Source organism: Pagrus pagrus (genome assembly GCF_965226575.1).
Source record: "Pagrus pagrus genome assembly, chromosome: 15".
Lineage (NCBI taxonomy): Eukaryota > Metazoa > Chordata > Actinopteri > Spariformes > Sparidae > Pagrus > Pagrus pagrus.
In genome coordinates this window covers 26,704,236-26,728,230 of record NC_140199.1, presented here as the reverse complement: position 1 = coordinate 26,728,230, position 23,995 = coordinate 26,704,236, and the positions used below count along the sequence as shown (strand labels likewise).

Sequence of the window (23,995 nt, the reverse complement as noted above, 5' to 3'; positions counted from 1 at the left end):
CTGGGTCCACAATCTTACAAGAGAAGGACAAGCTGTGGTGTCACAAGCGCTCCATCCATGTTTTTCTACAGCCCGTGGTCGCACCTGAGCTGCCCTCTCCTTTCGCAAAGGAGAAAAAGATTGATATATGACCAGCTTGCAAAGACAAACACATGAATACAACAAAAACAGGACCACACACAGTTTAAAATCAGGAAAACCAACTATTAAAGCTGCTGTACAGTCTTGTCACACTGAGTTGCTCAATGTGAAAACCACCAAATGCACACATACACACACACACACACACCCATACAAGTTGCTGTGTGTGACGGTGATTTCCATCCAGAGAGGGTTGGGCTGGAAAGACAAACAGTGGCAGGGGAAGCTGAACCACTGTGGCCCCACACTCTGTCCTCAGGAAGCGTCAGCTCAGAGTCAGTTATAAAAATATTTGTATTGTTTGTTCTGAGTATGATTTGTCTCCTTCACCTGCAGTCACTGCTGTTTGATCTTAAACACACACACCGTTGGATGACATATCTCACGGGTGGGCAGACTTGGTCCGTTCAACTCCTGTTTTAGCTAAAACATCATAAATAAACCAAGATCTTTACCTTTTCTTAATACAGATCATCTACATGCACTCTAATTACTATTTTGGTTGTACCAGATATGATATATTGTGTGTCTATATCTTTTTGTGACCCTAATTAGAAACATACACCAAAAACCTAAAAATGAGTTATAACTCAGGACCGGAAGAAGCTGCATAGCTCAAGGGAATTGTAGTTTTATAGGTATTACTGTTTTTCCTAGAATTTTAAGGGGATGCTAAACACATTTGTGCAAATTTGAAATATGTAGTTGTTAAATGGGTGAAAATTAGGGATGCAACGGTACAGTTTTCCCACAGTTCGGTATGCATCACAGTTTTTGGGCCACGGTAACGGTACGGTTTCGATATATTTATATAAAACTACTCATACTAGCAAAGGCAATATTGCATGTAAAAATAATTAAAAGCAGATATAGTCAAACCACAAACCTTATTATACAAATTTAACACTTATCTTAATTGCCTTCCATAAAAAAACATATGCAGTATCAAATCAAGTTAAACAGCAAACATTATTGTAGTATTGTATTGTACTGTATTGTATTGTATTGTTTGCCTTTGTGTATTGAACCTAACAGGGCGTATTGAACAGTTCGATAAAATATTGAATATTGTTGCATCCCTAGTGAAAATCTATTTTAACCATAATTTATCAAGATTTGACAGTGAATAGCTGATAGCTGGGCTCAAGAGCTCTTTATAACAGTTGGTCTCATATCTGTAGCCCTTTTTGTTGCTGAATTATAAGCTGTTAAACATGCACCCAGGTCAAGGTTCAAAGGTCAGTATTTCAAAGCAGGAGACACGAAGAGCCGTCATACTAACATATGTTGCTCTCAAGCAGACCTCGAGACCTTTCCAAAGATGTATTTGGTTTAGACAATGTTTGAATTTACTCATGTCACGGACTAAAGCCATCGGAGGTAGAGTTTCAGAGAGGACTTTGAGGGCCCAGTATATAAAATGAAAAATGTTTGTTTGTCAACAGTTTCAGCTCTGATGTTTACTTATTTTGGTCACTATTTCCACTAAAAAAGAAAAACAAACAAACAAAAATGCTGCTACACGTTATCTTTTCTGTAATAACTTAAAGGAACTTGGGGCAGGATCAAGAAATAAGACTCAATATTGACACAACAGCCGTTAGGGTAACTGCAGCCATCAGCCAAGCCGGTGCAGGAGCGCGCATGAACTCTTCACAGCAGTGCAGCTGATGCCTTATCCCCTACACACACGAAGCAGCCGGGAAGCCGGCTCGCTGTGTGTAGCGACACACAAGCGCGGCGATTTACCATTACGGTTGATGCAGTCTGAAAGGCACAGGTGAAAGCAAAGACGCCTTATTGGGGGACAGAAATATCGTCTCTGATGTGGGATTGCTGTGTGTAAGCGGCTAATGTTACTACACAGACACAAACAAACCGTTAGCCTGTGGCTACATCCAGCTGCTAACGTCACCTCTCGGATAACAGGTTGGGCTTTCGGTCCCATATATAAAGGGACATATTTCTAACTATTCGGTTTCAGACTAAAGTTACATGTTTGCAGCTAATGCTACTTTGCACGTTAGGTCACTCCGAGTCCTCGGTGATCTCATATGATTTTCAAATCAAGCACTAAACATGACCTGTAATGTTTTCTCACCTGGTTACTAGGAAATGAGCCATGTCAGCACCTGTTTTCAGTCCCAATTCAAGTTGAAGCTGCCTCCATGAGTCGAAACGCGTATCCGATGTTTATCTGGGTGCCAGCCCGGCTTTGGTCATAATTTCGTTTTGACTCACAACATGCTGCTGACAAAACCTTTGTTTTCTTCTTAGTATGACTTTTTAGTGGACTTTGTGTGGTGGTGGGTCGTTTGCTGGCCGTAGCAGAATCCATTACTACCCAAACACTAGTTTGGGTCCACCGTGCTTGTCTTCTTCCCGTATCCAATGACGCGCATTCAGCGTCATCTGATGTCATGTCGGCAAGACTGCGCGGGTAATTCGGACACTGAATTGCAGTACATTATGCAGCACACAGCCTGTTCAAGGCAATGGAGAGATACGTGGGTGGGCTCATGCTTTTTGGTTTTTGAACGCTTCATCACCCATTAGCATTAAAAAACTTAAAATGCATGTTTATGTTTTCACAAATCCTGCCCCAAGTTCCTTTAAATCGAAATAGACGTTTTATTTTGACAGCACTAGTGTGTATTCTTAAAGTTGTTTCTAAGTGACAGTTAATTGTTAAGCCAAATGTGTTTATATGTGTACCACTGTTGCTACAGTGTGGCTGTCATTCACAAATGTTTGCTGTGTATGAAACTATTTATGAGGCTGCTGAAAGCCTCGTCACTGTGGATCTGCTGACAGACTGTAAAAGGTTTCATCACAACTCTATTTATGATCACACTACACAGACACACATCGCCCTGTTAAACATTGCACCACCAATGGGTGGAAGTTACAGACATTAAGATAAAAGGAAAATGTTTGGTGTGACATTTAGCATTCCCAGCTGACTTAATAATGTAGGATTCCTTAAATTAATAAGGACAGAGGAATGCAGCTCTGAAATACTGTAGATGATACAACAACAAGCTAAGGACTGACACCTGCAGTTCATGATCTGTATTAAAATGTCATTTCATCTGGCTGCTTCAGATGGTCAGGTTTGGGAGCTTGTTCAGAAACATTTCTCCATAGCTGCTGGCCAGGCTGCCATGAAGTTTGCTGTGGACCATCAGGTTATGACTACTTGGTCAATGATCAAGTACCTTCATAACTACATTTTCTACCAAATCTGCTGTGGATACCACTCCTTGGGATGGTGACATGATTTGAGTTTGGGCAAGACATCATTTAACTGTCGTGGTATCATGTCATTATGGAAATTACAGGGAAACACTGGATGGACAGAAATGCAATAGATATAGCCTGTACAGAACAGAACAACAAAATCATAGAGCATCCAGATTTCATTGACAGAATATCTGATACAAGTACATTTTATAAAATATATGTGTAGAATGTAGATCCAGGATGACGACTGAGCAGCCCTGGCATCACCAAGTGGTGCCTGAGCTGCACTCCACTGTGGTGACCTGGAAAACATTAGAATGTATAAAGATTTAAAAGAGTTGGTCATAAATATTCTCATCTTCATCAAATTGACCTTTCTCTTAATCAAATTGAGCGGTTTAGACAAACCAAGCTTTGGCTTGATTTGTCCATGGTTGTGAATGCTGAGTCACTGTACATGTTCTTTACAAGTGTATCCAAACATTTGACCACAACTAAAACTCCTTCCACATTTTTCAACTTTCGAACTTCAATATTCAGCTCAATTAGGAGATGATTGCTATGACTTTTCCCATTCTTATCTTTCATACTTACCGAAATATTCAATGTTTTTCGTAAAAGATTTCCCCATTTAAAATGAATGGCGGAATGTTCAAAAATCCCACATTTTCACACTTTTTCAAGCATTTTCAACTCTCAACTATTCACTCATGCATTCAGCTAGAAAACTTAATTCAGACACTTCACATCTTGTTAACATTAAGCAGTCATTCAACTTTTAAATCGGGTGGCTGTAGTTCAGGAGGTAGAGCGGGTCGTCCAGCCATCGGAAGGTCACTGGTTTGAAGTATCCTTGAGCAATATACTGAACCCCAAAGTGCTCCTGATGAGCAGTTGGCACCTTGCATGGCAGCCTCTGCCATCAGTGTATGAATTTGTGTGTGAATGGGTGAATGTGACAAGTGTTGTTAAGCGCTTTGAGTGGTCAGTAGACTGGAAAAGTGCTATAGGAATGCAAGTCCATTTACAAATCCTATTAAAACTTTGACAAATATTTAACTTTCTTTGACGCTTAGTTGTGGCTTAGTTATAATGGAAGTCAATTAGAAATAACTTCAAACCCACTCATTTTTAAACTCTTCCTAGTCCTTCATTCATTTATAAAGAAACTCCATTCTAACTTTGAAACGTTCGCAAAGATTAGGACTTTCACCTATCAATTCAACTTTTTCACATCATTCTTACTTTTTACAGAGAGTTAAATTTTTTTTTTTTTTTTTTGCCATTTTTAGATTTTTATATTGGTGTGTATGGGACAGGGAGTCGAGAGGAGCTCGAAGTCTGAAAACCTTATCTTCAACTCGCTCCCATTCCCACAGTTTGTTCACTCTACCAACATAATGTCAACTGCAGCTTGTAGAAAGATTTGTGCAGGTAGCAACTATGTGGCTATGGAAGCAATTGGACCAACAATTTTGGCTTGGTGTGCTTAGCAGAGTGCTTAGAGTGCCAACCAACCGTCGCACTGGCTCCCATTTAACCGAGAGGAAAAACATATGGAGGCATGCAAACACAGCCACTTTTCATAACTGCTCCACTAGTCCCATTTTTGTCAATCAGCTTTCTCAGCTAAAGTTACCACTACCAACTTAGCTACATCACAATGGTAACCAATAACAATTGGACAAAGACTGAGACAGATTTGCCAATGAGTGCAGTTTGACACAAACTTTCACACACCTACCAACACTGTTACCAACACCAACACATAACCACACCCACAGACCCACAACAACATGATTTGGTATGAAAGGGGCATCCTTGAAAGGCCCAGTCGTTCACAAGCAAGGATTGGCTGAGGTTCACCATTTGATTGTATAAGGAATATTACTACATGGGCTTGGGAACACTTAGTAAAACTGCACAGTATTGCAACTTTATAGGAATCTGTTGTATATTACTATTTGTGTGAAACTGAGTTCTATTCATCAAGGTGTATTTTACTGCACACTGACTTCTGTTTTCTTTGGGCTGATCTCCATTTTCTCTTCTTGTCTCTTGTTTTTCCAGGTCACACAGGACGGTTTATCAAAGTGGTATTCTGTACCAGTCTACTTTTTGTACTGGCTCATATCTGCTTCCAGACAGTACTATACACATATCCTCCTCTCAACATCATCATAGGTGATAATTGTTCACAATGGGACACCATAACAAGACATATAGGACTGTCCAGGTATGTAAAACTAGTGTCTGATTAAGTGTAGTATCATTGTCATTGATGTTTGCATGCTGATTGAAGGAAAAAGTGTTGATAAAAATAGTAGTTTGTCTATCCAGATGAGACAGGACTCACAGCATTGTTGTGTGCTACCTAACAGCTGAACCTGAGTGAAAAATATTTGTACAACATTTTGGAAATATTCTCAAATCTTATCAGTTGCATCTGCATGCACAGGAAATGTTTGACCTCCTTTGACCTTTCTTCACATATGCATGTGTGTCTCATAGGCTTCCCTTGGACAATATTTGGAGTGTGTTACGCCTTCTATGTCCTGACCTGGGCGTGTGTGTGGTTGCCTTGGTAACAGTCATCCTCTGCAGCAGATTGGTCAGGAACAGAGAAATGGTAGCTGCTGCCAACATTACATCGGTGAGTCATTTTGTCTGTGTGTGTTTGTAAAGGAGGGATGGCTGAACTTGTCACAGTGTTTGATAAATGAACAATCTATTTCTATATCTCTCTATTAGACACTTAATGAGCTTTCCTCAAGTGCCACCTTCAGGGACAGAAAGGCCTCAGGACAATAGGCAAATTGTCCTGTAATTTCCTGGGCACATCTATGTTCTCAACAGGATGAACTTTTTTATTTTTATTTTATTGCAGTACCAATGCAACTGGCTGACATAAAGTCAGCAGAAAAGCAGACACACTTACACATAAATTCTCCGCAATGACAAATGTAAGACGTGTAGATAATCTCTGTTAAGACAGGCACATTTGGGCAGATATTTCCAGTCCAGTATACTTACAACCAATGGCATTTAGGATTAAAAGTAGGAGAAGAAAATAACACTGATGCCTAGGTTTGTTAATTAAGTAAGAGGGTAACCTGTACCTCCTTAGGAAACATAGATGACAAAAAAGGCACATATATAACTTATCTGCATTGTGTCTACTATCAGCTGATAATTCAGAAAAAGAAAACGGAAAAAGGAGTGAAGATGAAATGGAGTAAAAAGTACAATATTTGCCTCCAAAATGGAGTATAGTGGAAGTATAAAGTATGAGAAAATGGAAATGCTCAGGTAAAGTACAAGTACCTCAAAAGTACAGTACTTGAGTAAATGTACTTTGTGGATTGAAGACTATTGACCCATGAAGTCGATCACATGCACAGGGCTTGGTACTAATGATTGCAGATGTAGTTTTTGGTTTGTTTGGATTTGTGTCTTGTGTTTAGGGGGCTGTGTTTGTGTTTGTATATCTATTCTTATTTCAGTGAGATCTGTACAGTTGGATGATGCTGCTGTTTAGATGTTGATGTATTATGCTACTAGATAATGGTGATTTCTGTTTCTGTAGTGAATATTTCTGAAAACTTTAATATGTAATGAGCATTATCTATTCTTAAATGCATTCGGATTCTCTTGAAGGTTGTGCCATATTTTATAATTCAGTGGGTTCCCCAAGCTAACTCCTCCCCTCTGTCTAACTGGATGTTTTACACAGAGCAGTAAAGTCATGTTTTGTAAGAGGTGGTTGAGTTTGTGTGATATTTCTGTCTCAGTAATAAGAAACATAAGATCTTTGCCACCTGTTACTGTATATCATGACTGAGTGTTTTCCTGGCACTTCTCGTTACTGTATGTTTACAGGGATATTCGATTACTTTGTGTGTATGTGTATGTGTATTTATACTTGTTGGTATAGGCACAATTAGGAGAAGGGATTTCTATCATTATTATTAGTCAGACAAGTGTCATAATTGTGTGATGGCACCTGACACTGAAGAGTAACAACATGCAGTAAATCAAAGTCATTAAATCTGTGTTAGGAATCGTTTAATCCTTGGCCCGCTGTCCTTCTCTATAACTAGAAAATACTGCATTATAAGCAGGTTGTTAAGGAGCATAATTAATACAATATTTCTTAGAATCAGACACAATAAACATTTCTCTAATGAAGAATCTTGAGTTGAAACCAAAAACTCAGATTCATATAACCACTCAATTATTATCATTTATTGTTTTATAGTGAACCCGCAATGTTGCCCATATACAGGAACAGGATTCAGGAATCCTGAAATGACGAAATGCTTTGACATCATTGTCAAAAAAAGCCTGCGGAACATCTGGCACTGTATTCAGTGGTCCCTCTGACCGAGTTGCTGTTGTAAAAGGGAGCAGACACACAATTGGGAATGGATTTATCTGCGAATTTGCATAATTTAGTGTTCTGGATGCAGCATTCCTTGTCCAGAACACCCCAGACATGTAACATACAATATGTAACTTCTGTGGCGAGGGGGTTCTCTATCAAAACAAAACAAAAGATGTGTGCAGAGTGGCCAGGCTGAGCGACGGGCAAAAGCTGCTGCTGAGCTGCTTCGAGCTGGCTAGAGAGTCTGGATTTGAGCCAGACCCTCTGGAGAATAGACACCTGGAGTTGCATCAGATTCTGTGTACCGACGGGAGGAGAGCTCAAAGATTACTTTTAAATGTACTTTACTTAATGAACGTAACATTACAGAGAGGAGAGAGGAAAAAAATAGAGGGAACCAGAGTCTCTGGTGAGTAGGCTACTGATTTCACTGAGAGTTTTCCTGAATTTAACCACACAGACACACACACACACACACGTGTGTGCTCTTGCTCGCTAATGTACAGTAAAGTAACCTGGCTGTTTGGGGAAGATAAACACTACGTAAATAACACAAATATACACTAAAGTTCCTGCTGTTAAACTCACTTCACTGTTGATGTACACACCATTAAACAACTACCACTGCTGATGAAAATCTATCTGCCAACCGCTGCGCAGGTGAAAGCTGATGCTTTCGGCTACACGTTACGATGGGACTGCCTTGAAATGTGTGCGTAGCTGTTTTTTAAGGCATCCAGCTGTTGCACGGAACTGACAATGCGTTCAGGTGTGCTTTCAGCCAATGGGAGAAGGTAGTTTCAACCTGGGGAACTGTAGCAACAAGGTGCCACCTCCTGGACACTTGAGTTTACACTCTTTCCTTTGTTTACCAAGCTTTGTTAGTGCAAGGAGGCCACATGTTAGGCTTTGGTCTACATGCAAGCCGCTCCATTGTTAGAACCATGTGGTTAGGTCCCAACAAATCTGACCTACATAGAAATACATCATTGTGCTGTCACTGCATCTGCCTGTCTGTAACTGAAGGAAACCTCCACCATTATAATTTCATGTGTGACTGTACTACGTAAGTAACTTTGTGTTGGTCTCTTTCCCAACTCAGCTACATGATGATCCAACAGACAAAACCACAGATGAGGAGGTGGAAGATGAGGAGGAAGAGGCATCAGTAGATGAAGATGAAGACGAAGATGAAGACGAAGACGAAGATGAAGAGGAGAGGTCGTTACCTCGTGACCCTAAAGAGGAGGTTTCCACAGCAACCAGAGCCAAGCTGCTGGCCGAGCGTCTGAAGGCCACAGCCCTGAAAGTTCTGAGGGACCTGGGAAGAATCTTGGCCATCGGCCTGCTGGCTTTGGCTGGTAGGATCTGTGTAATAATGTTATGTCTTCAGGTTTACACACAATGTCTCAAGACAGGAAGAATAGAAGTGTGAGCACAGTCCAGACACTGGTGTCTGGAGTCTACTCGGATTCATTTTGTAAGGCTGTTTAAATTAATCATTCAAAAACTGATTTATATCCAGAGATAGACTTGTTCACACAACACAATTCTGAAATGACGCATAAAGAATGTTGTCTGAGCTCTCAAACTGGAGGAGATGTGGGTTTGATTATCATTACTACAGCAGCCTGCTGCTGTGTAGCTCTCACAGTCACTTAAAATATTGCTATTGACATGTCACCTCTATCTATCGCATCTGTCATTTCAACGAGACACGCATTATATAATTATGACAGAAGCTTTATTATACCACTTTCAACGTGGGCCAAAAAACCCACATACACCCGCTAACATCTAGCTTTGTGGGCAATGTCAGTGTAAGTTATCAGGATTGACTCCTGTGGTCAATTAACCCAACAGTAGTTACAGGTATTTATTGTTAATATCTTTCATGTCTCTGTTAAGCAGTGCTTGAACATCGTTCAGACGGCGCTGAGTTTGAAAGAGAGACTGAAGTTAAAGATATTAAAAAAGGAACCACTGTCAGTGGTTTCCACGTTTTCCGGTCTGAGCCTAGTCAGCTGCCTGATCGGTACTACGCATGTACAGCTCTCAGAGAACAGACAGAAGTGAGATGTCTCACTCCACAGCAACTTCCGTTAAAACAAGTTCCTTGGGCAAGATTTTCCATTGGTGTATGCCTGCATATGAATGGTTATCGCGCCTGATGAGCAGGTGGCTCCAGCTAGCCTCTGTCACAAGTTTATGAATGACGTTTGTCTCTGACCTGTCTTCCTTTTTCCTCCCAGGCATCACACTACCCTCTGCCTTCTCAGCCATCTACTTCCTGCTTTTCATCGGTGTGTGCACGTGGTGGGCATGCCACCTTCCCATCAGTCCCCTTGGTTTCAATGCACTGTGTGTAATGGTGGGCTTCTTCACTTCTGGTCACATGGTGTGTTTGTACTTGTACCAGAGTCTGCTGGCCCAGGCCCTGTTCCCCCCACACAGTCTGTGGGCCAGGTAAGGCTATAGCCTACTGTACATAAAACTAGAAAAGGTTTCAATACAAGTGATTTCATAAACGTTTTAACAAGTCAGAGTTTGCCCATAATGCACATTTTGTAATTGTAAAGTAAGTTTAAGTAGCTCCTTAGAACAAGACTCGCACCTGATACAGGAAACATAACGGGGAAAGAGTCTGATGTCACCACTGTGTCTCGTCATCAACAGTCCCTCCAACCCCACATTCAACCGAAAGAGGAACTAAACCCCAAAACCACTTTTTTTGGGTGTTCATTAGTGTTGATTGTTTCTGGTCCATATCTTGACATTCAGTGCAATGTATTTGAATTCTCCATACTCCCTTGTATAAAACTAATGTCCCCTGACTTGGCAGACTGGGGAAGAGGGGTATCAGCCTAGAAGTGATTGAGTAAATTTGGTAACAGCCCAGTCACCAGGATAACATGTTGGCAGTTAATGTTTCTGCTAACCGCTGACATGTTGACACCATATTGATTTTCCTATCACGTTAACATTACATCTTTATGACCTGACTTTCATATCGAGAGGTGGAGGTGGTGGCAGTGGAGTGACAGGAGAGAAGGCTGCCAAGTCAGTGACTGCAGTTTGAGGCCGCGTTTGAACATTTGAGAGTGTGAAACCAGTGAATATTTCAAGGAGACCACGGCACAATTTCCAGCCTGTTTCGTGCAGCATCCCCAGCTGAGTTTTGTGGCGAGAAAAAACTTGCTAATATGCTAGTACAGTATGTTGGTGTGTATGTGTGTGTGTATACTGTGTGTATGAGTAGTGGTGGAGAGGGACAGCTACAGGAGGCAGCATGAAGGACTGAATAGGCACGTGTTACCATCCCCTGCCAGCCCTGCCCATGTTGAGGCATTTTTTTTACATTTCCAGGGTAGAGGCACTTTAGTCAAACTTCTGGAGTTTAGTGACACTTTAAATAACTGACTCAGAATAGCACTAGCATAATCTCCATGCTGGTCCTTGCTGTTTTTTCTCAGTGCTCTGCCTGTGTGTGTGTGTGTGTGTGTGTGTAGCTCAACCCCGCACTCGGTTAAACAGACACACAGACCTGCAGCTGTTTATACATCCATGATAGACCCAGAGCAAAGGAGAGAGATGGAGACAGCAAGTAATCCTCATACCTCACACCATGTGAAATGTTAGTGTCTGAGGGCTTCCCACCACTGCCCAAAGGTTGATGCTCATAAATGCCCTGAACACAGCAAACTGCTAAGAAAAAAGAAAATACAGGCAGGGTCTCTGCTGAAACAGACACCCCACACTCTGCTAGTGGCTCATAAGTGATAATTGAGAGGGATTATTTCAAGAAAATCTGCTGCACAAAGTATAATCTTTGATTCACAAAGTATATATTTAATTACTATTGTGTTGCTTATGTGGAAATGGATTGAAAGAAACAGAAGAATGAGTGTCAGAGAATGTTTGAGTTTAGAGAAAAAGAGAAGAAAACAGAAAGTGAGTGAGCAGAGGAATGTAAGTGAGATTTCTGGACTGGCATGTGTGGAATGACTAGCTGCTGATGCTTCGTCAAATGACCTGACCTTTTTGGCTAAACTGAAAGATGAGTAGACAGGATTCCACTGTTGCATGCGATCTTTCTCCCCTTTCATTTCTCTCTCATCTATCATCACTATAGTTATTGCCAGGGATCTGTGTCAGTGTCACTTAACCTGCTGATCATCAATCAGCCAAATCTGACCTTTACAAAAGGAGGATACCCAGCTGTCAGCACAGTGTGCGTGCACGTGCATGTTTGTGTGTGTGTGTGTGCCTGTTTCACAAACAACTTGTTATTTATGACTCACAGGAATAGGGCAGGCCTTACATGTGATCATGATGAGTGGCAATGTGTCTGCACAACTGAGCTGATCAAACCTTTAATTTTTACGCTTTTAGGTTTTTGAATATTAACATTGTGCCATAATATTTACTTGAAGGCTACATGTAGCTGATGACTTGTGAAGTGTTTCACAATGTGTTTTCTGTTACAATCAGTGGTGGAAAGAGTACAATTAGATTTTACTCAAAAACTACTGTTACTGAGAAATCTTACTCAAGTAAAATTTTAAGTTACCATGTAAAACCAGGCAGCAGCCTATCACAGCCCCACCCCCTAGTTGCTGACAGTCAGCTCCCGGGTGACACGGCTGGACTGGGACAGAACTACACAGCCTCCGAGAAGATGGAGGCCAATTTGACGAAGGGAACACAGTAGAGATGTGGTTTTCCCGACAGGTTTAGCGGGCTAGGACTGCTCATCGAGCTAACGGCAGCTAACATTACATTTAGCAGTAGATAGTGCTTAACTACTTGAGTGACAAAGCTACCGGTGTCTGTCTACCAGGAAACTCCATAAATCATACGGCCCCGGTCCGGAGGTGTTCATTGAGAAGCTGCTGGTTATGAGTACATTTGTTTGCATTAAGCATTTAAATCCACCTGTGTTTTTCCTGTTATGACAGGTCAAAACGTCTGCTATAAAAACACATTTCTTCCAAGATCACAACAGATACCAGAAGAAACCATATCACCTAAATATTGAATGCTTTCGTGTCATGTTCGACATACCCAGGTTATTGGCTGCATTGAGAATAGTTTCAAAACAGGATGGAAGTAGATGGACTGGACTGGCATCAAAAGCAACAGATGGAACCAGGAAGAAACAAATCAGGACTGTGTAAGAAGGAAGAATGTTTTACTTCTGTCATCAGGTTTATGTCAGATTTAAATGTAGTCATATTCTCCTCATATTGTAATGTAAGATATTATTTAGTTGAATGTATTCCAGTAATCAGGGGAGGAAGTATGTTTTTATCAAGCTGTTACTGTACATACCGCAGCTTAACTCAATGTTATCACATTATTTGCTGTAGTCCTTAATGAACCTTGAACTTATCCATTACCTCAGTTGCCTTGGACATACTGTATTTGAGCTTGTCTTTATACCACATCCTATTTTAGATACATCTAATTTATGCTGCTAATTTGTTCTGCCAGATGTGTCACTATCTTGTTACCGTGTTGAACGCAGGTCTTTCGGACTTTGAGTTTGGGCTCTGTGGTTTCTTATTAATGTGTAAAGTTAATTGTGGAATATTTGAAGCAGCACAGCAGTCAGTAGTTGGGTTTCCCTCCAGGTGTTGCACAAAAGATAAAGGAGAAGCTGAAGGCAACTGCCACACCTACAGTTTCTAGAATGTTGAAAGAGATTATCCTTCACATTTAAAATGTTTTAATGTGAAATGCGTGACTGAAAATAATGTATCAGTCCACTATGATTTGTTTTGTCACTCAACAAATGATATGTTATATTTATTATTTCTTAAATTTTGCATTATTTACTCAAATTCAAAGTTTTCCGAATGATTCCTTTGATTTTGCTTTGGTAAAAAATGTACATGTAGGGTTATGAAACTGATCTGCAGAGGTAACAGGTATTCCAAAAACTCAAGATATTATGCTGACTATCGTTTTTATTCACAGCACAGTTGAATACCTTACTTTTAACAAGTCCATTCTAGCTTAAACCTGCAGTGTAGGATTTTATATATATATCTGAACGTCCATTACATCCAAGGCCTACTGTATGCTAAACAAGCTCACACAATACTGATTAACCCTATCATCACCTGGTAAATCTCTCTGTATCTTGCAGTATACTGGAGTTTATGGAGTCAGTGATTGGTTTGTCAGAGCTAAAGGGGGAAGTGACCATAGCAAAGGAGTAGGCTACAGCATGAGCTTAGGCATACAGCTGATTTCAATTAAAAATGTTCAGTACAACTTCAGTTGAAGAAGCTCTATGTGACAACTTGTAGTCATTTACAAGTATTAATCACTTTTTTATTGGCTGTATGTGAGCGGATTGTAACATGATGTGAAAAATGACACCTTCCCCCTCTCTCTTTGTTGTCTATAATGGCCTGTGGATGATTTGTTAAAGTTGTTAAATCCTGCTGGACTGTGGATTTCTTTATAAAGGCTGTGTATGAGGATGTGACTTGATGCATGTTATCGGGTTCCTTGCCTCGGTGCCTCTCTCCGCTACACTAACAGAGAGCAACAGTAGCTCACGTTAGTTTAGAAACGGAGTCTGCTAACATAGAGAAACAGTTGCTAATGTCCCCTAACATTAACCAATGACAGCCTCCAGCACAACACAAGAAGTTCCCCCTTAAAACTCTATTTTTATCTTCCATTTTAATCTTGGTCCCAAATAGTAGAATAGAATATATCTATAGAATAGGACAATATGAAGTCAATATAAATCTAAAATCTATTAATTCCTATTATTATTGTTAGATGTAGTACTTTTGGCCAATGTTTTGGCCTGCATAGTATTCTGTTTTGACATGTTTGTTCTTGTTTAAGAACATTGTGACGCTCTGATGGCTGAAAAAGACAATATCTTCACTTGACTGCTTGTTAAAAAAACTGTCAGTATATTAGGCCGGCCATTTAAACATGTTTTGTGACTGGTCCATCCCAGACTCTTTCCCCAGATCATTGCTCTAGGATGTAGATTACGTTGGGCTGTCCATCACTGGTTCCACCTAATCCTTTATTTCTTAGAATTTGTTCAACATGTGATTAATTAACCACCTGCTGTTGTTTTTATCCCCAACGCCTCTCTCTCTCTCTCTGTTCCTGTCTAGACTCTTTGGTCTGAAGGACATTATCATACCAGGAAACTGCTCCTCGCCTTATGACCTCAACCTTAATACCAATCATGATTGGCCAGTTTATGTCAATCCAGGGATACTGTTTTTCCTCTACATTACCATAGCAACGGTTCTCAAGACAGGATGTCATGGAACGCCGTCCCAGGTATCTGCTCCTTCTTCTTTAAATGCACCAACTAATGTGTCTGTACCAACTTCTTTTCAATGCCAAAAAAGCTGGAGATGTATGGTGACATTCTGTGGGATACTCTTGTTGGGATGGCTGCTGATTTGAATCAAAAAGTGATTGAATCAATACTTTGTCATGTGACATCGACCTCCGAGCTGAAGTCCTGTAGATCTACTGTACAGAGAACATCTTCATGTCAAATTGAGTTTATTTACAATGAATATAAATGAAATGCAATGTATTTATTTTGATCTTTTGTGACTCTGCAACCAATCCAAACTTTTACACAATGATTGTAGCATTTATTATTTAAAAAACACTTTCAATTTGGATATGTTTTTATTGTTAGATGCTGTATTTGTGTTTCACAGGTTGAGGAGGAGCAGAAGCAGGAGAAAAGTGAGGACGTGGTGGAGTTAAGGTCATGGAATCAACAGAAAGAAAGCTTTGAAGATGACACACAGGTAAATACTCATATCTGTTTGTAAGCCACTCATCAGGGTTCAGTATGGACTTATACAGCCCAGTGCCCAAGGATGAAATCAACTTAAAACTTACCATTCTGCTCATTTTAGGGAGACACACTCTAACATAATTCTATCTTAATTATCCTTCCCTGTTCCGGATGGCTATTCTGCAAACTGAAATTAAATGGCTACAGACCCACTCGTTAATTTCATGTTCAGAACACAGAGAGTTGTTTATCTGTCTACATTCCTGTCCCATCAGAGTTTACCCACAGTAAGCAAGTCAATTCTTGCTGGTGAAATATAATATGGAGCTGCTTGATATGGTTTTCCCTGTCATTAAACTGGCTCGCTGCTGGTGCCCGTTCAGCCTTGCAGCTGTAAAGAGCGTGCCTTAATTCTCTTTGAAAGTGAAGCCTTTTCTAGTTTAGAAATGACCATTTGTCCACTTTAAGAAACTACAATGAATTTTAGTCAAATTGCCTCGTAGTCATCATATCAAGTACAATATTAAGTGGAATATAATGATGAGACCAAGTCCCATTCTTTAATAGAACTGCATTCACATATCCACCATATATATTCAGTTTAATGGCTGCTCTTGTTCTCATCTCATTCAGCTCATGCTCCTGTCTATGGGAGCAGAAGGCAGCAGAGGAGGAAGCATGGCCAGAGAGAGTCAGCCAGATCTGGGTATGAAATAACCTTTTTTTCACAGAACTCATTTATGTAACTTAAACAGTCTGTGTCTGTGTCATATCCAAAAAGATATTATTGAGACAAACATCACAACAGTATAAAATCTGATCAGGATTTGGGGCTGTGGAGACACGTTAACTCACCTATATCCCTTATGTTCTGTATATGGGTACCACTGAGTAGGTCTGTGGGAGTCACGGTTTGAGTCTTCATCTGCTGTCTTGGTTCATGTGTGCAGCATCACATCATGAAAAAGGGCTTGTTGAAGCGGAATAGAGATGACAGGGTGTGGTGACAATCATACATTCTCAGAAAGTCACATCATTGCTCTCATGACTCTTCAACAGTGAGCTTGATGACAAAAGCGCAATGAAGAGCTTCTTCAGGAAATCCTGTTGTTTTCTGGATGGTGCAGGGCAGCATGATGTGAACACAGTACCACAAATCAGCAAATCTGTGGGTTTTATTTATTTGTACAGTTATGATATAATAAATAATAAATGCTGATGAACAAACATACACATGGGAGTTTCTGGTGGTCGCCTGGACAAGACGGCAGTGTAGATTGATAAGCCTCAACGCAGAGTTGCTAAATTGTTTGATGATCTTGTGATGGCAATTCCAGTCTCAGTTAGACAAGTTATATTTTATAGCACTTTGACTGATTTGGGTGTTAAAACGAGATTAAAGACTGAAATGGAAGCCGTAGAAGATATTGTGCTGGAGAAGCTACATGAGCATTTTGAAACACGCTTTGACTGTCTGCAACAAATGGGAGAAGAAACTGAGAAGAGACGAGAGGAAACCGAGAGAGGGATGCAGGAAAAGCTCCATGCTTTTAAAACAGAGCTGGTTGCATTAACCGAGAGTAATGGCACAGTTCAGGCTGAGATGAGCAACATATGGTCGGATTTGGACTGCAACACATGGAAGCTAAATAGCCACAATGCCACACTAAAGGTGATGAAGCTGTAGCTAGCACCAATGAAGGACAGAAAAAGGAGATGCAATATTCACATTATTGGACTGAAAGAGGGAGTTGAGGGGTCCAATGCCATTCAGTTTCTCACAGAATCGCTCCCTAAGTGGTTCCTGTCTCTTGGTGACAGAGACAGGAACCACATACAGCGGCAACAGCAGAGGACACCGTCTCTCACACCCTGATCTTCAGTGTTCTCCGCTCTACCACACATCAACGCATCCTCCGTGCCACAAGAAAAAAAAAACAGAGGTCAATGGAAGGAAAATTCTTTTTTTTCTCCTGACTAGAGTAATTATATAGTTAAGTGCGGGCAAGCTTTCTCCAAGGCCATGAATGCAGCCTGGGCCACAGGTATGGAGTGCTTCTACTGTGCCCAGCTACATTGAAAGTCAAAGGACCCGGGGGAACAGAGCTATTCCAGGCCTCCAGGGCGGCTGAGGAGTCCATCAACTCCCTCCCTGGAGTGAGCGTCACCAATAGATGAAAATACAAAACCAGTTCTGGAACATGGGCGCTCTTCTGATAGTGAGTTTTATCTCTATCAGTTTCTACAAACACTGATCTGTTTGGGTTTTGATTCACGCTGTTTAACACTGAATGGATCCCTCGTCACAGCACTGGATGACTATGTGGCCTATCTTGGTTTAATAAACACTTACATTTTCATTTAAGTGGCAGGTTTGCTGCAGTAAAACACTTACAGGGACCATACCACAGCTACAATTGGACCGAGACGATCTATTTGCTGGCGTTGGAAGTTTGTTTTTACTTCAGACAATGTATTTTTGGCCGAACTTTATTTCACTTCATTTCATTTTTGCTGTATTTTCACTGGTTGTGATCCGCCGGCAGAGGACTGATTTTATGTGAACTGAAAGGAACTATCCTCCTCTCGTCACGCTCGATTTTGGGCTGTACTCCAGTGGATATTCTGCACTTTTTTCTCCCCTTTAAAATGCTGGCTTTGAAACTTGTCTGCTCAGATGTTTTCAGTTCAAGTGCAATGGATGAGGTTCACCGTGTGCAGACATTCATAGCATGCTGTTTTGGAAAGGAGCTGCAGAAATAAGAGCTAGAATTGTCTGAATATTCATTAATTGTTGGAGCTGATATGAATGCAGTGTGGCATGCAAGTGAAAGGTCGAGTAATGTTGCTTCTAATGATCAAGAACTAGAAATCGCTGCTCTACAATCTTGGGCTAGAGATCTTGGTTTAGGAGATTTTTGGCGTTGATCTGAACTTGACAGGATGTGAAGGTATGACTGCCCTGATTTGAACCTCAATTTTGATGGGAGCTGTGTCTGGGGAAGTATCAAGGAAGCTTCTTACAACCCTGATCATCATCAAATTAACTTTAACTATGTACACAGAACATATTTAACTCCACTTGGACTCCACGGCATGAAGCTGATTAATGACCCACTGTGCACTTTATGCAGTCTGAAGGTTTCTGGCTCTTTCATTCATATGATGCGTGACTGTCCATTGATTTCACAGTTCTGGTGCACGGTTTGATTTGGTGTCAGCACTAATTCCTGTAACTATTCCCGTGTTGTTGTTGAATGCTTCATCAGAGCTTAAACTCACCCAACCTAAAAGACGCATAGTGCTAGCTGGGCTAACTGCTGCTAGAAAGATGGTTGCGTTGCGATGGAGGCCTCCTCATCCCCTCACTGTTAGACAATGGATTCTCATGTTCTTAAGTGTTCTATATTTAGAACTGTCGACTGAGCGGCTGGAAGACCTACAGTAGTTAATTAACCAACACCCCCAAATCTCAGCTATTGACTTTGTCAGTACCGTGATTTCAGAACTGATTGAAATGATGGCCAAAACTATATATACTGTATATAAAAAAATAAACTGGAATTATTATCAGAGGCAGTTCAGAAGAGTAGTTTCCTGTATCACTGTCACATGGGTCTCGCCACTGGCCTGCCCCTTTAGGACACTAGTGGCAGAGTCTTTTCATTCCAATGGTAGAAGTGAACCTGAGCTCAGATTATGATCGATTTCTTTGCTCCAAATAAGTCACCAAAGTAAATATCTGAACCATTTATCACAAGCCCCATATCTTCCCAACATTCTGAATAGGGCTGTCACAATACCTGATTTACACTACACGATTATCGTAGCCTAGCAAATTCAGGATATCGATATTATTGCAATATCTATAGAAATTTGAAATAAAAGTTGAGCAATCAAATCTATCTTTAACTTTGTTTACTGTGTTTCGTGTCTCAATTACTAGTGAAAAGGCAACCACATTAACTCATTAACACTATTATCATATATGTGTTATAAGTACCATATCAATATTTCAGTTTTTCAGTTGTTGTGAATTGGTAATATTGTGACATCCCTAATTCTGACACTAAAATGGCATTTTTTAAACTTAACTTAAAAAAGAAATTAGCGGTCCTGGAGACCTGCCTCTGCCTTCAGCAACACACTCTTGCAAGATCTGGAGCTAGAATGTTAAGTGAACAATAAGGCTCAAACATTACAGTTTTGTATCTAGTAGGGACAAAATACAAATATAACAATATATCATATCACTTTCTATTGTGATATGATTATCAATACACTGGCACCAAATATGGATATTTTCATTAAAACATGCAGGTGTATACCATTGGTGCAGTTTGTAATGGGTCATCTTTGCTATAGAAAATCCTTGTTATCCTTTCAAGATAAGTTCAACAGACAAAATGACTTCTCAGATATGATACAGAACACGTCATATCTTTTGATGATCTTCCTCAGTCTGTTTGTTCATACGCTATCTAATGTTCTGCATACTGACATGATTGTTATATTTGGCAGGTGTTAGTGGCGCCCCTGCTGGTCAACAGAGTGAAAGTCCGTTTTTCCTACTGGGAAAGGTGGTCATGCAGCAGAGCTATGTCTGTGCTCTCATAGCCATGATGGTAAGTATTAGAATGAAACTTGATTTACATCAGACCATTTGCTATCTCAGCCTATCTATTCAATTAACACAACTGGATCTAATTAGTTATGATCACAAACTTCTGCTGAGGTTTCTGTACCTTCATGTTGAGAGTTCCTGTGAACCTACACCGATCAGCCAAAACATTAAAACCACTTAAAGATCTGGCGCCCCCACACTTTCTGAGTGCAACACCACTGTCATGAAACAGATCCCAGGTCTGTAACTGCTAACTACAAACAAAAATCATTACGTCACAACAATGTTATGTGTTGAAAACTTGTATCTTGAAGTAGACATGTATGTAACGCTGTGATCACATAGCAGAAACAAGTGACAGACACCATTCAGCCTGTTACAAGAGACTGTACCATCAAACGGGATGCAATGGAACAAGTCAGATCCATGGAGGCCCCAACTTGCAACTGACAGGACCCGAATCAGGCACAGCATGAAAACGTTGTTATGGCTGATCGATGTCAGTGGTTTTAATGTTGAGGCTCATTTGAGTCCTGTGGGTTATGAGATGGAGCCTCCATTGATTGGCCTTGTTCTGGTTTGTCCAACTGATCAGATTGGAATCTGGGGAATCTGACAGCCAGCTCGACGTTCTGAGCTCTTTGTCACATCTGAGGGCCATTCCTTAGCAGTCTTTGCAGCATGTCAGGGTGCATTGTTCATGTGCTGTTTCCTTGTTGTTCAGGTTTGGAGCATCACATACCACAGCTGGCTCACATTTGTGCTGCTGCTGTGGGCTTGTCTCATCTGGATCCTGCGTGCAAGGTACTATTCACACCTGCAGCGCTGACAGTGACAATCAGGAATCTGTTAAACAACCAGCTTATCTTTAGACAGTGACAGCTGTAATTGATGCCGGGTGATTGTATTTATGCGTGTGTTGTCAAGGTTAAGTCTTGTTAAACAAATACATATCTTCAGTTTTAAAGTGATTTCATCACAATCATGCAGATTTCACAGGCTGCTCAGCTCAGTAAGCTGTTTTTTTTTTTATTGCAGACGGCATGCAGCCACACTGTGCTCTCCATTCATCCTGCTCTATGGCCTGGCTCTGTGCTGTCTGCAGTATGTCTGGGCCATGGAGCTTCAGCCTGAACTGCCCACCACTGTGGGAACCATGAGCCTCAGACAACTAGGACTGGACAGAGCTCAGTACCCCTGTCTGAGACTGGGAGCTATGGTAAGATGAGAGTAGAGACTCTGGGTGACCTGATGAGGAAGTTGCCTACGATAGAACTTGTTACTTATTCTAATATGTGTTTAATATTTATCATTAAATATAACCCTGTGAACAGTTGCTATTGGAAGCTGGCACTTGTCCAAGAGGTTGAGTGATAAAAACCATATATAGTAAGGTTAATCGCAGCTCACTTGCTACGGTCTGATACTTGTTGACAAAATATCATGAGTTCAACTGATGTGCCTGATTACCTGCAGTATCACAGCCAGATTCAGTACATGTTCATTCACACAGCAACAGAACTGGAGCCAAACTCCTGGATTGAGAGAAACCCTTTATAATCACACCATATATGCTCATATTTGGTGTGAGACAGAAAGACTTTTAATCTTTGAAATGAATTCAGATAATAATCTTTTCGTTGCACTGACATTGGCCTATTAAGTAAGATTTCCTCACATTCATCCTTAATACCTGCAGAGAGAGTAAAGTTCCAAAGTGTTGCTGTCTAACTATATTTCAACTTCAGCAGCTGAAAACACTTGAGTTCAGATGTGTTGAACAGCCCAGCATCAGGTTTTATATTGTGGCAGTTCATTAAAATCAGTTCATAAACTAAGTGAACTTTGCTCTCGGAGTAGAGGGACGAGTCATGCTGTTTAGAGACGTCAGGCTTCAGTGTACTGAATTATTGGTTGTGAATGCTGGAAGCAAAAGTATCCCACAATTTGTCTACATTAGAGGTATTATTCATCTTTCAAATCCCATTAAAGCCTTTAAAACTGTTCAACTGTTTTTAAAGCTTTGTTATAATGGAAGTCAATTAGAAAAATCTTCAAACCCACTCATTTTCAAACTCTTCCCAGTCCTTCATACATTCTCATAGAAACTCTGTTCAAACTTTTAAACCATCACAAAGATGAGAACTTTCTCATATCAATTCAACTTTTTCATTTAATTCATACTTTTAGCACAGTCACAGTCCAAATTGTCATAATTTTTCAGCCATTTTCAGATTTTTACATAGGTGTGTATGGGACAGAATGTTGCCAGCCAGAATGGAAGACTCAACTGACAGAGTGCAGAGGAGCTCCAAAAACCTTCTCTCCGCGTCGCTCTCATTCCCACGATGTTCACTCCACTTACTTACTTATTTGTGTTGGTTGCAACAATGTTCCTCTGGCAGCAATCGGGCTAATACTTTTGGCTCGGTGTGCTTTTACATGGCAGGAGTGCTGACCAACTGCTGCATTACGTCCCACTAAACTCAGAGGAAAAATATCTGGCAGCAGGCTGACACATCCACTTTTCTTAAATGCTCCACAAGACACATTTGAACACATGAACACACAAAAAATTTCACAGTGTGCTCAGTAGACTCTCGTAGTTTATACCATAGCATTATTAAAGTGATACTGTGATACACGTACTGTTTTTGAGGGAGGAGCATGATAATCAGCTAACATCTCTAGCTCACATCCGTTACCACAACCAACTTAGTTACCATCTCCACGGCAACCTCTGATTCCATCTGGGGAGCTGAGACAGATTCATCAGTGATTCATCACTTTTAGGATGCTTCATACTCTTTAGATGCCACTTCCACTGAATTAAAGCCACCAATTCAGTTTGGCATTACCTTTTCAAAAAACCTGAAAACATTTCACACTGTTCATGTGTTCTGGGCATTATTCAAAGTTTCTAAAGCCAGCAATGTGAATTCAGCATTAGCTTTTCAACAGTCAGCATTCACAACCACAAGTTCTGCAGAACATGAGTTCTCTAGTTGCTCTCCATGTTTTTCAGTGTGTTCTTCCATCGCTCTCCTTTTCCTCTCTATTTCTCTCCAGCTGCTTTTCACTTTAACCTTCTGGCTGTTGGTCCGTCAGTCAGTGAAGGAAAACTTCAGCAAAATAAGGAAAATGGCCACACCACTACAGGAAGTCACTACAGGAGGTCAGACATTTTTAACACACACACACACACACACACACACACACACACACACACACACACACACACACACACACTACTTCTTACAATTAAAACTGCGAGCAGTGATGAACGGGCCCTCGCACCCCAACACACATGGTGGTGCGAGGAGCTGTTCATCATTGCTTGCAGTTTTAATTATCTATCTTTTTATTAAGAGAGTTGACAGACTTGCCTCTGAATGTCCAAGTATTTCGGGCACTGCACGAAATCTAATTCCCTGTGTTGACTATGTAGCAGTAGAGAACACCTAATTACACATTAGGTTGAAGTATATCAAGAGTACAGCTTACCATCAAAAATGTATGTACATCAAAGAATGATTGTGGCAAAAGGCTGACTTCCTGTTGCCAGTAGGTGGCGCAATGACTATACCTCGATATAGAAGTGTTATCAGTGGGGATCTGATGATGACCATGATGACGAATTTCATACATGTAGGTGAAAGTAGTCCCAGGGGCTGCATTTTAGGGGGTACCATTTTGAGTTTTTGAGCATGTTTAGCCCCTCAAAAAAGCGATTTACTTTAGGCGTGGAAATAAGAATAAGATTTCCTCGCATGTCAAAGGGTCCTTGCACAGTTTCAGTGCT

At 40.7% G+C, this 23,995-nt stretch overlaps 1 protein-coding gene across 1 annotated transcript in view; it reads left to right on the top strand.

The window, feature by feature from the left end:
• The window catches only part of piezo1 (piezo type mechanosensitive ion channel component 1 (Er blood group)), a 95,699-nt gene that overhangs the window by 34,843 nt on the left and 36,861 nt on the right, over positions 1–23,995 (top strand). The window contains exons 3-13 of the mRNA XM_084376565.1: positions 5,455–5,620; positions 5,896–6,037; positions 8,871–9,129; positions 10,021–10,234; positions 14,920–15,091; positions 15,487–15,579; positions 16,203–16,275; positions 20,091–20,194; positions 20,918–20,997; positions 21,232–21,412; positions 23,263–23,368. Coding sequence (XP_084232691.1) covers positions 5,455–5,620; positions 5,896–6,037; positions 8,871–9,129; positions 10,021–10,234; positions 14,920–15,091; positions 15,487–15,579; positions 16,203–16,275; positions 20,091–20,194; positions 20,918–20,997; positions 21,232–21,412; positions 23,263–23,368 — 1,590 coding nt within the window. The remainder of the gene's footprint in view (positions 1–5,454; positions 5,621–5,895; positions 6,038–8,870; positions 9,130–10,020; positions 10,235–14,919; positions 15,092–15,486; positions 15,580–16,202; positions 16,276–20,090; positions 20,195–20,917; positions 20,998–21,231; positions 21,413–23,262; positions 23,369–23,995) is intronic.